This window comes from Acanthopagrus latus, chromosome 1 (genome assembly GCF_904848185.1).
Source record: "Acanthopagrus latus isolate v.2019 chromosome 1, fAcaLat1.1, whole genome shotgun sequence".
NCBI classification, from domain to species: Eukaryota; Metazoa; Chordata; class Actinopteri; order Spariformes; family Sparidae; genus Acanthopagrus; species Acanthopagrus latus.
The window spans coordinates 20,734,632-20,748,858 of NC_051039.1; the positions used below are offsets into that span (position 1 = coordinate 20,734,632).

General features: G+C 38.4%; 1 protein-coding gene across 8 annotated transcripts in view; it reads left to right on the forward strand.

Annotated features, from left to right (window-relative positions):
- Positions 1-14,227, forward strand: part of LOC119028631 (zeta-sarcoglycan) — a 325,032-nt gene that overhangs the window by 214,487 nt on the left and 96,318 nt on the right. For all 8 annotated transcript variants that reach the window (XM_037114889.1, XM_037114843.1, XM_037114850.1 and 5 more), the window contains one exon: positions 1,909-2,010. In XM_037114889.1, coding sequence (XP_036970784.1) covers positions 1,909-2,010 — 102 coding nt within the window. The remainder of the gene's footprint in view (positions 1-1,908; positions 2,011-14,227) is intronic.

A 14,227-nucleotide genomic window follows, 5' to 3' on the forward strand; every position in this document is an offset into this window, starting at 1 on the left:
TGTTTCTTTGTGATTGATTCCTCTTTAAGTTTTTTTTTTTTTTTTTCCCCCCCCTGCTGTACTTCCATTTCCTCTCCTGTTTTCCTCATTATCTATCCTCCTAATTTACTCCCCACTGTCTCCTCTCTCTCTGTCGAGTGCAGTTGTGATTTGAAAGGCTTTGTTGGTTTGTTGCACCTAACAATTAATGATAATTTGCTCCAGTACTCCGAACAGAGTTCCCGTGTTCAAGGACAGTTTCATCAATATTTGTGAACAAGAAACGGAGCTGGGAACCAGGGAAGCAAAACTAGTTTGTCATCGAGCAACACGTTCTGTGAGAGAATGATTCAAATTGAAGGCTGAATTGGTACAATCTGCATTGTTTGTTTTGGATTTTAACCTCACAAGGGCTTTATTTTTAACTGACAACAACTTTTTAGGCCTGGAAATGTTTCCCTGTTAAACGTTGATTCAGAATAACTTCTAATACTCATCACTTGTTACTATTGATGTTTTTTTTATAAGAATGTGCACTGATTTGACATGATACAGTCGCTGCCTTTTCACTCTGTAACAGCCCCATGCTGTCCTAACAGCTTGCACGACTGTGTGAATGGAATTTAATCTTACCATGTAAGTCTCATCCAACAATCTTTTAAGCATTCACACGTGTAGAGTCTGTAAAATGCAGCATGACTGATCATAAACCCACACAAAGCACAAAGCCATTTTTATCACGAAGAGGCAGTCAGCTAATCAGGAATGATGCTGTGAAAAGCATACAACTTTAATGTGTTTCAAAACAACAACAACAACAACAACAACAAAAAGTAATGGAGCCTGTATTTGTATATGCAGCAATCTTGTGATAATTTTATTACACATGAGGATGGGATGTCTAGAATTTGGATGAAAATTAATGTTATGTGTTAATTGTTTAGAGTCACTGCAAAGTAAAGATAAAGGTCTAAAGTCATCATTCTGGTATAAGCAGGCTTTAGCTTTAGCTCAAAATGTGTAATTTGTGAGTTTAGTGTGTTGACCTTTGTTTGAAGAGACTTCCCAAAGAGAGCCAAAGTCCTTCCCTCTCCCCCTCCACTCTCTTCCATACCTCGATGGGTTTTCTCACCAGGGGTTTCTTTCATCTGTCTTTCTGACATGCTGAAATATGTTCCTGGGGTTTTTGTGTCTGTAAGCTAAAGCGTGATCTAAACCTTTTGCACCTTGTCATTTTGACAAATATAAAACAACAATTGTGTTAGCTCACAACTGTGGCTTTCATTGTGCCACAGACTTAGACTCCTGGGATCTATTGTTGCTGAATGAGAACATAGAATGTACATGTTGTTCTTACTATGCAACTCATTACTTTCTGTTTTTTGCGATGTAATTGTATGATGCTCTTTGATGTTGAATAAATCTTCTGAATAAATCTTCTGCCCCTAAAACGGAACTTTATAGTTATTATTATAACTATTATTATAGTTGATAGGGATGTCTGGGCATTTAACACAGATACACAGCAGTAGATGTGGAAATTGAAACTCGAGGAATGTAACCAAACGAGACAGATGTAACTTTTTCTATAACATATCCCCAGTCCAATTAACCTTACGCGTTTTACTTGTTTGAATAATTCATTGGCTTAAAAAAAATGTCTTACCATTGTTCTCTGCTTTGTCCCTGTGTATCGCCATGTAAAACATAATGGGACTTATTAAGTGATAAATCCCTGCATTATATATATATATATATGACTAAAGGAACACCCATCAGAGTGTGGCTGAGCAGAGTAAATCACTCCGTGGTTGTGAGGAAATTGTGTGCATATGAACTGAGGTTATTTTAAATTGACGTGTCACTTGCTCTCTGAATAACCACTGAACCTCTCTCTATCTCTCTCTGCATGTATCTGTGGCTTTTTAGGATGGTATGGGGAATCTGCGGGTGACCAAGGAAGGCGTCCGATTGGAGGGAGTCTCCGAATTCTTATTGCCTTTATACGTCAAAGAGATCCAGTCTCGCAGGGTAAGACGAGTACAACGACAAAACTTTATGCATTTTTTTTTTTTAACTGTGAGTGTGTGTGCTTTCATGTGTTTTGGTGTAAATGTAGTCAAATATATTTTCAGGTTCAATTAGTTTGATATATTTTGCAGTGTATGTTGCACTGAATTTTTTACAGAATCAGTCCTATGTTTATTTATGTGGTCGGGGTGTACGTGTGTGTGAATGTGTGTGCACATTCCACCCCGATAATGAACAGAAATCAGATGCTGTTCCCAGCAGTCTGGGTCTATTTGTCATGCATTTGACATATTATAGCACTGTATATGATCCAGCACTTTTCCAATATCTCCATTCATCACACACAGTATCATCATCGATCCCATCAGCTGAGGCAACATGAACACTATGTCACTCTATATAGGGCAATCATTGTGACACTGTGTGTATGTGTGCTCAAGCGTGTGTGCGTGTTCATGTATATGAATAGTAAGCAGCAGGATTGACTTCAATAGTGGCATGCTGTCACAGACATATGTGAGTGTTTGTGTGTGTGTGTGTGTGTGTGTGTGTGTGTGTGTGTGTGTGTGTGTGTGTGTGTGTGTGTGTGTGTGTATGTGTGTGTGTGTGTAGATGAGAGGAGCGGAGCAGGTGATTTATGGTGTGATAGAGCCAGATAGAAAGATATAGGACAATTGATAGGCAGGAAATGTATGAAAGATGTAATGCTCCACACGGTTGTGGTGTTCTTCATTACTGTAAAACTAAACGTTTGTGAAGGTAAATGTGTCTTATATGAACATCCGGCATAGCTTAAAGCAGTTCTATTCTATTAGTAATTCTAATGATGTTCATGATATTTGATGTCATGATATGATCCTTGAGAGGTGTGCACAAAAACACTTTGAGCTTGAGCTTGTTGAGGGCTTTAAGTAAGTTTGAAATGTTTATTGTTTATTTTGCTTGTCAAGGACCGTGTATTCTCCCAGTGGAAGTTGCTTAGTTATGACGTAATCTCGTAAATTGTTTTAACACGATTGAATGAATGTCATGTAAAAACTCCTTTAATATAATTGGGGTGGAACTGATTTTCATTTTTGGGTTTTTATGTTGATTATTTTTGGTTAATTGATAAGTTGTTTGATGCATAAAATCGCTGAAAATGATTTTTAAAAATGCCTGTATTCACTCAAAGCACAAGATGACACCCTCAAATGACTCAACAACCCAAAGATATTCACTCAACGTTGCAATGAGGTATAAAGAAACCACAAAATATGAACAAATATTACCAATATTGTTAACAGATATTAACAGTAGACGTTGGAATCAGAGTATTCCACTTAAAGCAAAAAACATATACAGTATACACATATCATGTACAGTATACCTAGTGATCATAGTGCATTATATATATTATGTACTATAGTGACAAGGTATGCTGTACATGATATGTGGTTTATGGCTGTAGGAAGGGAAACACAGAAAGCTACAAAAAACTAGAAGAAATAGTTAAAAAACAAAAGATAAGTCACGCTACCAAGATGAATAGAGGTGCTCAGATGAAAGATGTACTAATATCTACATGTGACTGACAAACGCTGCAAGAATATACTAAAGTGAAGAACAGGGAGATGTTGAGGCTAAAAATAAAGAAGTCAAAATAAAGCAAAACGGATGAGGGAAATAATTGTAAGAGTGGAGGGAGTTGATCAAAAGTGAAGAATGATGCTGAGGAGATTGAATGAACTGAGACGAGAAGTGCTGGAGAGCGAGTGAAGGCGAGGACGACTGTGGCGAAAAGTAATTAGCGAAGCGAAGAGAGGCGAGAGGAGAAGGTTTTAAGAAGAGATGAAATGAGTATCAACAAATGCTTGTGTTGACACGGTTATGAGGGGAATAGATGGATGAAAAAAAATCTGCCTCCAACTCTCTGAAAATGTTGCTTTCATTTGATGTCTCTTTTTAACTGGACAGAAAGGAAGAGGCCGGAATGTCACAAAAGGTCTTTAGCAGTCGTTTTACCAAGACTCTTGCAAATACATGGCAAGATAACCTTGAGGGCTATCAAGACCACTTGTGCAGAGCAGAAATACGATAAGTGCTTTTCAAGTGCTTCATGAATCAGATTTTTGGTACTTCAGCTGTGGGTGCTTTGTTATTTTCTTCACATTGAAGATAACAAGTCAGCTTCAGTAATCACAAGTAAATAACGGTACAGCTGTAAGGGGAAATAAAAGTAAAATGTGTTGCTTTAGTTTTGAAAGTCTGATTTGATTTGAAGGATTTGATTGACAGTCCTACACATGTCCTTAAGTTTTGTGGACATGGAATTACAACATGTCATTTAATCTGAATTGCTGTTGCTGTTTTTTTTATCATACAACTTAAAATCACACATTGAAATTTGTTTCTGAAAGGTGTTTTTTTTTTTTTTTTTTTTTACAATCTGTACCACACTCAACCCTAAACCAATGCAACTTTAATACATGAATTGAAATCTAATAAGCAGTCCGTAAATTGCACTTGAAATGAGCACAGTGATGATTGAAAAAAAATTAATAATGGTATGAAAATCATTAACTCTATTTCCAGTCATTGAAACCTTTTCAAGACGTGCTAGAACACATTTTTAGATATGGTAAAAAAATTGGAGTCCATCCTCTTCTGCTAGCCCTTTATTATCTGAAAGCTGACATTAATGGCATTTTCATGTAGGATGCAGCTCTCACTATACAGGTTATTGCCCACGGGACATGTAGAATGCAGAATCACGTTCACATCAACATGATTCAACATGAGTCAGCTACATCCCAGTCTGTTGCCTCCAAGATGGCAGTGAGTAATATACTGCTGCATGACTTTGAACCTTGGAATGATTTATTTGAGAACAGTGTGACATATTGGTGGGATTGTGTGCATGCATGTCAGAATATCACACGTTGTCTTCAAAAACTTTAGTGCACTTCAAAACCAATGCTTGAATCAATTACAGTACGAAAATATTACAGATGCCGTCTTTTTAAATATGCTAATAGGAACGCCCTGTAGGTACTGTATTTATAATTTCTAGTAGCAGTTATAAATGACCACAAAACATATCCTTTTTGTAGTTATGTGAAAACAAGAAATAAATATAAAATAAAAGATAAAAATAAATATAAATAAAAAATAAAAAATTGGGCACTGTGTAAAATGTAAATAAAATCAAAAGGAGCAGATGTATATAAGCATAATGTCAGAAAAAAAGATTCACAATTGATCACATTTCTTTATTTGTTTTATACAGCATCCCGCCATTTTTGGAATAGTACTAGATCTCTCTAAGTCATCAATATAAACAAAAATATGCAAGCCAACACAAGCAGATAAAGAAATGGGTATATACACTATGGTTTTGTTTCCTTTGAATCTTTACACTCTGTGATAAGAGCCTGTCTGTGTGTGTCTGTGTGTCTTTCTCTGTCCTGTAGCTGTGTATGATTGTCAACCGTTATATTTGCAAGCCTGTGTGATAATGTGCAATGTGTGTGTGATGGTTGCATGCACCTCTGAGTAGCTATCGAAATTTTTACACTCAAAGCTGTATTTATTTATTTTTTGTTTTACTTTTGTGAGGCAGCCAGTGCATATGTGTATGTGCAACTATATGTGTGTATTTGAGTGTGTGTTTGAGGCTGAGCTTATCTTCTTACATAAAAGCAAACAGCAGGTCACCCTCACATTTTCTAAACCGCAGGAACGCTCTTATTTTGGTATTGTCAGTCAGTACGCTTTTACAGTGAAGTGTGGTTGCACTGGGGGAGCTTGTTGAATCAAAAGTATCCGCTAAGCTCTGTGGGGACACAACAGTCTTCTGCTGGGTTTGTGAAGAGGCAAACTGTGGAGAGATGGGGAGACAAAAGACAGAGGGAGAGAGCGATACTCACAGTTCAGGACAGAGATCCTTTGCTGCAAAGCTGCTGCCTAACAATCCAGACTACAAATCAAAGAATCATATTTATCTTCTTGGATTTTAAATTAGCTCTGTTAATAGGGTCAAGCAAGTAGATGGCTGAATTACATGGAACAGATAATGCACATTTTATCCTTGAGGAAAATATGGCATTATATGTAGGGATATCTCGATCCTATCTGCAGAATTGGGATCAGGCCCGATATGGACATTTTTCCACTGATCGGGGATCGGCAATTTTGAACCCAAGGCCTTTTTTTAGTTTTTTTTTTTATATTTTTACGTCAGAGCACAATTTGTGGCAGAGTGCAGATGTGCACGTAACGTTACTCTGGCAAACCTGTGGATAAAATGTCTGATTGTGGAAACTGGTTAATTTAGAAAGTGAAAGCAGTCCAACGGCGACATGTAACATTGCGGAGGTGTGCTGCACAGACGGCCAACAAAAGCGCTGCATGTAATACTACACATTTGATACAGCATATGAAAAAACAAAAACACTCAGAGTTAACAAGTTCACTCAAGCAATACGGGCAAAGGCACCGAAGCAGCAAACACTCGCAGACTCTCAAAAGGAATAAGAAACATCCCTACCATCTCAGCATTATATTACATTGATTCTACTTTCGAGTTACAGGACTCATACAGCAGATCATGTAAAACAATCGAGGAGATGCTGAACGTGTGAAATAGACAAGCAACACGTTCACGTCAATTTACGTGACAACGTAGGAATGTGAAAAATAGCAGTAGGCTGCGTCTCGCACAAACTTCAGCTGGCTGTACATGAGAGTCTGCTGTCACAGTGCAGCATCACAGACTCACCTGCTAACACAAGGAAGGTGGCAGGCCAATGTTGCACTAGCATATGCAGAATAAGAAAGAGTGATATGAAAGTATATATTTTGTTTTAAAATGTATATATATATATATATATATATATATATATATATATATATATATATATATATATATATATATATATATATATATATATATATATATATAAACTATTAAGGATGCAGGTCCTTTTTTTGTTAATGCAGCTGCATTATCCAGGAAAATATTAGTTAAGGCTAAGTATCGGACTGGGACTCAGTATCTGCAGATACTAAATATTAAAGGACTCAGATCGGAGTAAAAAAAACCTGATCGGGACATTCCTAATTATATGTACTTGTGAGGAAGAAAAATCCTCATTAGGTAGCTGACTACGATTTAAGTTTATAAAGTTAGATCCATATTCATAAAATAGATAAAGCAAATTCTGATCAACCTTTAGCATTGTCAGGGTTGAATTAACAACAGCTTGTCAAACATTTCTGGTTGAGCGCCATCCACATTTGAGTTAAGTCCCACCTACTCAAACACAGATGCGGATATGGATTATTTTGTGGAATATTTACAGCTACAGATAATGTTGTCCTCGTTCATCCCTTACTATTAGGTTTCATTTAAGCACCCCATTAACGTTAGTGCAAGTCATGTTTTTACACATTACACTACGCAGGTTTGCCATTAGTTTGAACTCATCCAACACCCTTATTCAAACAACACATGCAGTGATGTACACACATTCAGGCATAATATCACAAGAGAAAACAAAACAGTTTGCTGTGTTTGCTCCAGTAAATATAGGATAGTTTCATGGCCACACACACCAAGAACCCCTCATTGAAATGATACAATGTCATAAGCTGAGACGATGCTAAAATCAGAGGGACACAAACTAAAGAGGATCCCTTGGGGTTTGGGTAACTGGATAAGATAAGAGTACTTGAGCATGGAGAGTGATATTGAAGTAGAAATACAGATAGTTACAGAAAATAATGAAACCAAGGAAGGCAGGAAGCGAGAGACAAAAAACATGAATGAACAGAGAGAGGAGGAATGGCAGCTGACATCATGTTAATGCACATTTGAGGCGTCATTATGGGCATGCACAGCACTTTGGGCCTGACTTATTTTGTTGCCTTTGTTTTTTGCACTTATTCAAACTGGAAACCTCAGAGTTGTAGAAAAGATTCAAAGATATACTATGTGGGATTTTACAAAATTATCACTCACTAATGACCCATTAGAAGGGGTGGTAGTGTTTTTATCTGCAGATACCCTGCCCTCTGCCTATATAGTTTTTTTTATTTTTTTATTTTTTATTTTTTTGTGTCCCTTAGTATGTTGTATTTCTGGGAACCGGTGATTCTTGGGGAAGATAGCTGGATGTTGTGTCCCACAGCAGCTTGTCAAATACTGATGCTTTCGCCAACCCAAAGCGAATGAGACTAAACAACCAACCACTGTTAACCTGTTAAAATGTTCACAAACAACAATCGACAGATTATACATAGTATGCCTTGACGGTTCTTGAGAAAATATATTCTAGGATGTAAAGACATGTAGATAGAGATGAAGATGAAGATGGCACCCCTCCCACACAGCTGTATTATTCCTTGTACAAAAACCCCATATGCACACATTTTGCATAATCGAGGCCATCCCACATCAGTGCATTGTGGGAAAGGTAACAGGAACATTGTGACTCCCAGAGAGAGCTAAATACAGAACACTGCATACAAACCACACATTAACAGCGACACTGAGAAATTAGATTGGCTGGGTGGGAGGGAAAAAGGATAACTGAAGAGAAAAGGAGAAGGAGGTTAGAAGGAAGTAAGAAATCAGAGGGAAGCAAAGAAATGTAGGAGGGTGGAAGAAAAGGTATAAATACCAAAGAGGGATGGTAGACAGAGACGAAGAGAAACTAATTGGTGGAACAGCAGACTTAACAGTCCAACTTATACTGCAAATTTTGGTGTGTTTATTTTCTTAGAGTCAGTATAATGTTCCTTTGTGGCCTTTATTTCCATATTTGCTGGAAAGATTAAATGGTTTTATTCTGTCATTGTTTTGTTTTGTTTTATCATAATATATGTTACTGTGCAGTTTAAGAGTGGGTTCAAATACCTCAAAATAAACCTTTGTTTTGTGAACCAAGTTCTGATACTGTGCTCAGAGATGTATCGTTTGGCGATGCGTCCTAGCTGTGTGTGTAGTTGCTTGCAGATTTTAATCAAAAGAATTGATTGGTCTCTTTCTTTTTTCAGAAGGTATAGCTGATGGATACATAAAGAAAATTAAATTGAATTAAATTTAAAAAAGTGAACACTGAACAAAAAATACTTTTTTTTTTTTTGTTTTTCATAAAATGTGTAGTTTAACAATCACAGCAAATCTGGCACCATCCATGGACCATCTCAGTGCTCTTAAAAGGCAGTGAACATTTCCCTGCTTACTTCATGTCAGATCTATCAAGTAAAACCAAGCAACAGAAGAAACTAGTGCAAAAATGAATATGATCATATTTGGATATGTCTTGTAAAAATGGGAAGGCATGTTGCAGGCATGCATTAAGCCAACACATAACAGGTAGTAGTGCAGCACACTCAGTCTGGCAAGGAAATGCTGCAAGGCAGCAGGCAGGAATGGGAAGGCTCTGGAGAAGCACAGAAAAGTACTTGTCAGGAATTTGGAGGCACCAGGGAAGCTGCGAGAGACACAGGACCTGGAGCAGTGACTGTGTGGCCACAGAATAAAGCTGGTAAGCAGCCAAAATCTCTGCCAGCCCTGGGAGCAACATCACAAGCCAGCGCTTGGAAGACACCACACACAGCACACTGTATGCGTTCTGACAATACGTGTAGAGCAACATGGTGCAGCACAGCTCAGCCACATTCACTGTGGAAAATCCATAGTACGCATTGTGGACAGATCAGTGTAACAAATGTGGTGGGCATCAACAGAAAGATGTAGACACAGACGTAATTGACGTCCAAAAGATACTTCACTGATTGATCTGACAGGCTGGTTGATCAATAGGCAGGCAGGTCTGAATAAGATAATCAAACATACAGTGGAGGATAAGTTGAAGGCATTCAGAACAGGTTTCAGGAAGGGAAAAGGAAATAACAGGGCAGCATGAATAACAGGAAACGCTTGGGAACAGGTAGTTTTTAGATTGGAAAATCGAATTAAAAAATGCTGACTGTTGAGGCTCATTCCCAACCTGTCAAATACTGACACCTGGTTGGTAGGAAGAGTTGGGAAAACAAGGGCTGATCATCTACAAAGTTAGAAAGTAAAAAAGTCGATACTCTATCGAGCAGCTGTCTTTTTGGTGGACTATGACCATCAGAAGGCTTTTTCACCTGAACATACCACTGAATTTTAATAGTGATGGACAACGTCATAGCTTCTCAAAAGTGGATCCAACATCTCAAATGCCCCTGGTGGCAGGCTGTGGTATATAGGTCATTAACTCCTCCCCCTCTGTGCTTGCAGATGGGACATGAGCCAGACTTTTTCTGATTTGTTTAAATCACTTATTTAATGAAATGAAAAGGGAGAAAACTTGACAGCTGAGCTCTGCTCACTGCCGTGCAGACTCTGTATCCAGGACATTTTACGTTACATTTTTGCATGGTGGAAGGAACCAGACACACGTTGTCCAACTTTAAATATCTTCATGGAGCATATACATACAGCATTTGTCTGAAAGATGATGCTGGCATTGGTATGGAGTAAATATTACAGAATCAGCAGATTTGCTTTGTAATCAGATGGTTGATGATGATTTTCAATAAGGAGGGAGAACTGAATGCCACCTGGTGGGAAGGCATGGTTGCGAGATCTTATTTATTCATTTGCATATATGGGGTATTTACAAAGTATAGATAGTGCACTGTATGTAATAGTATGCCTTTACTCGGAAGATGGCGTCAGTGTTAGCCACTGGCAGTGGGATTATCTACAGAGCAGCAGGTTTTGTAGGGTATTTCAAGGTGTGTTGGTGTATTTTAAGAGGCACACAGTAGATGCAGTGTTCCCTCTGAGTCTAGCCCCACAAAGGCCTGTCTTTAGTGTCACACACATGCCCACATACACACACAAACACTGACGCTTGCCACCGGGCCCTATAATTGTCCCCATAGGGACCCCATGAAGACCTATCACCACCACAGGAGATACAAAGAAAACTTCATTTATACTGCTCTCCTGCTATCCCCCTCTATCTTTATGATTTGACTTTTCCTCTTATGTGGCTCTTTTCCCTGTTATTAGGCCTTTTCTTCCTCTACCCCCTGTCTGTGACATTTCTTTCCCTCTCTCTATTGCTTTCTCTCCATGTCGGTCTTCCTCTCCCACCCCTGTAGTGCTACTGGCTCTCCAGGGACAGACCTAGTTATGTGCAGACTGCCTGGATAAGGGGTTTGCTTCCTGGGGAGAAAAAAAAAAAAAAAAATCTCACACAGACAGTGGAGCTAGTGTATATGAATTCAGGTAAAGAGAGGGAGGGCGGTTAGTATGAAAGAAGAAATGAACCCCAGTGAAACGATAATTAAAGCTGCAAAAAAAAAAAGTGAGAAACAATAATGATCGCATGAAATAAAATGAAAAAGTTGAAAGCAACAATAATTGAAGCGGTTCTCTCATCCATATCCTGTACTGCAGCTACAAGGAAGACTGAAGAATATGGGGGGTAGGTGAAGGTGGGAGGACGCCATAACTTTATTTTTGCTGTTTGTCAGTTTTAGATTTATTACTCCTTCTCTCTGCCTCATACTCTGTCTGTGGTTCTCCTCTGGGGACCTGAGCTAGCTGAAACTTCTCCAACTCTGGAGCAGTAATTGAATAGCAGAGACTTCTAATGGAACATTAGGCTGTTCCCGTCTTGGCAGGCCCTATTGATTTTGACTTTGCAGCATTGTAAACAATTCGGGGTAAATGTAACTGAACGGATGCAGACCTTGGTATAGGCTATAATTCTAGGACCATTGCTGTGGAACTGTTGCGCCCTGGCAAGTGGAACTGTAACAGTGTGATTTTGTTTGACTTTAATAGCATGTTACTGGGGGTGGCCTGCGCCTGCAACTTCCTCTGAAGAATAATAGCGTCTTTTTTTGTTTGTTTGGCTATCTATTCATGCCTTGTGTTTGTGACAAAGAAATGGATGCCACAGAGTCCAACCGTCAAGCACATTTGATTTTAATTGTGTGTCACTTGGGGTGCATGATGCGAGTTTCTTCTCAATATAATAGCTTTTGTTGTATTATTTCTTTTGTCTTGGATAGAGTGGCATGTTTTTGTTTATGTCCACAGCAGTCTTTGTCTTTTTTGAAAGTGATGCCTTTCATGTAGAAACAATCTGAATCTCAAACAATCATTCAGACACTCAACAGGAAGTCCAGGGGCCAGGAACATTTGATTGAAATTGCATGTCATCCTCAGCTGGTGTGATATGACAAATGCAAGTCTCTACTGGTGTCTGTCTCAAGAGCAATTTAAGTGATATTAGATACTGTCAATATGCCAGTTTGGGTGGTGAGTTAAGGGAGAACAACAATGTTGTGCTACTGAGATGACTGGTGCATGTTTAGTATATTTGGTGGCACTTTTCCTGATTATTATCAATAATGTTTGTCCAAAACAAGAACAGAGCACTGATGGTAACGCATTTGACACAATGCTTTGAAGATGTAGGGAATGTTTCTTGCACTGTACTTTACTGATGCTTGTACTGTAATCCAGTGGGTCTTTCCACCACTGTGCTAATTACAAATGATGCAACGTAGGGGGGAATATTTGGCTTGCTCTATGGCACACTGGTCATGAGTAATGCCCTTTTTTTTTAGCTAGAACATGACATAGCTGCACTTGATAGATAAGTAAAATAACTAAAGTGCTGATATTTTAAAATGTTGATGCATTTTTAAGAGAAAGTATTCCTTAACTTATAATGCATATTACATGATCTCACCCAGTGTCCATTCACCAGCTCTAAATGCTTTAAAACAAAATGAGCTGCTACTTTCTTTCACTAAATTGCATTATGTCCCATAAAAAGTGAACAAACCAGTCCATCATAACTGAGCACCCAATGTGTGGCATCTCCAAAGTCCAACAAATGTAATGTGTTTTTGATTTACACAGCGTGTCACCTGTAGCGGGTGGCGCTAGTTAGATGAGGATTTCTCCTGCCCTCAGCCTGCAAAAAGAGGAATTTCTTGACTTGTCTGTGATAATAAGTGTCGACGTCACCAAATGAGAGCTCCACCAGCAGCATTCTTGTCAGATGTCTAAGCTTTTTTTCCTGTCCCCCACAACATTAAAAAAGATATTAAATAAGACATCCATGCTGCCACTGAAGTTAAATTAAAGATAATAGAAGAAAGAAGAAAGAAAATTTTGACTGAGAGAGGTTTGAAGAGGTTAGTGCTGCCAGGGGGAGTGGGGATCATTTGATCATTTGATACATTTTCTAAAAGCAGGAGTATAATATAGTTTATTTTCTTTTTATTTAAGACAAAACTCAGGATGGTATGTAGTTGAGTGTCTATGTGGGTGTGCGTCTGTCTGCATATTTGTCTACCTGCATGGGCAAATGTACAAAATCCCCATGTGTCCGGTGTGAATGTCCTGCATGTACGTGTGTGCCAGACATGGTCACGACCCATGTAAAAATAGTCTCCATTAACATTTAACAGCATCTTTCAGAATGTCAGGAGAATGAAAGTCACATTGGCACCGGAGGGGACAGACGAAACTAGACAAAATGAATAGGAATATTAATCCCTTGCTCTGAAAGATCATTCCATTCATCCCTCCAGCTTCTGTCTCAGAGGTCACGTCATCAAAAAGCCACAACAAATCCCCTCATCACAAAACTTGACTGAAGAAAAAGGGCACATCATGAGGCACCATGTAAAGCATCTTGATGATTCTGTCATTAAAATGGGTTTTGCTCTACCAAACTTCCATCAAAATGTGCTTTCTTGTTGCTTCCTTATCGAACTAAATTGCATGGAGCCTTTGAGAGTTTCAGGCACTATACTTAAAAACCAAGTATTTAATCACCAGCGTAGAGAGGACCTCTTAATGTGTCTCCATACTTTACATACTTTAATGCAGACAAACCTGCTACAATAGGCAATTGATCTGTTTCCCATTGCTAGTGAAGTTTGCCTTTCTGCCTTATTCTGTTTTTGTTTTGTTTTTTTGTTTTTGTTTTTGTTTTTGTTTTTCTTGTTCTTTTACATCTTAAAAACAATGGAAAAGAGGGAACAGTGGAACGCTGTATGGAGGAAAATGTTAACAGTGGCTTGGTTTGGGTATCTTTTACTTCAGTTTCTCTTTTCAACTCAACACAGACAGAATAATGTCCAAGCATTGCTTAAATTAAGACAGAATGAAAACTGTTACATCCCAACCTTAAGAACTTCAGTGAGC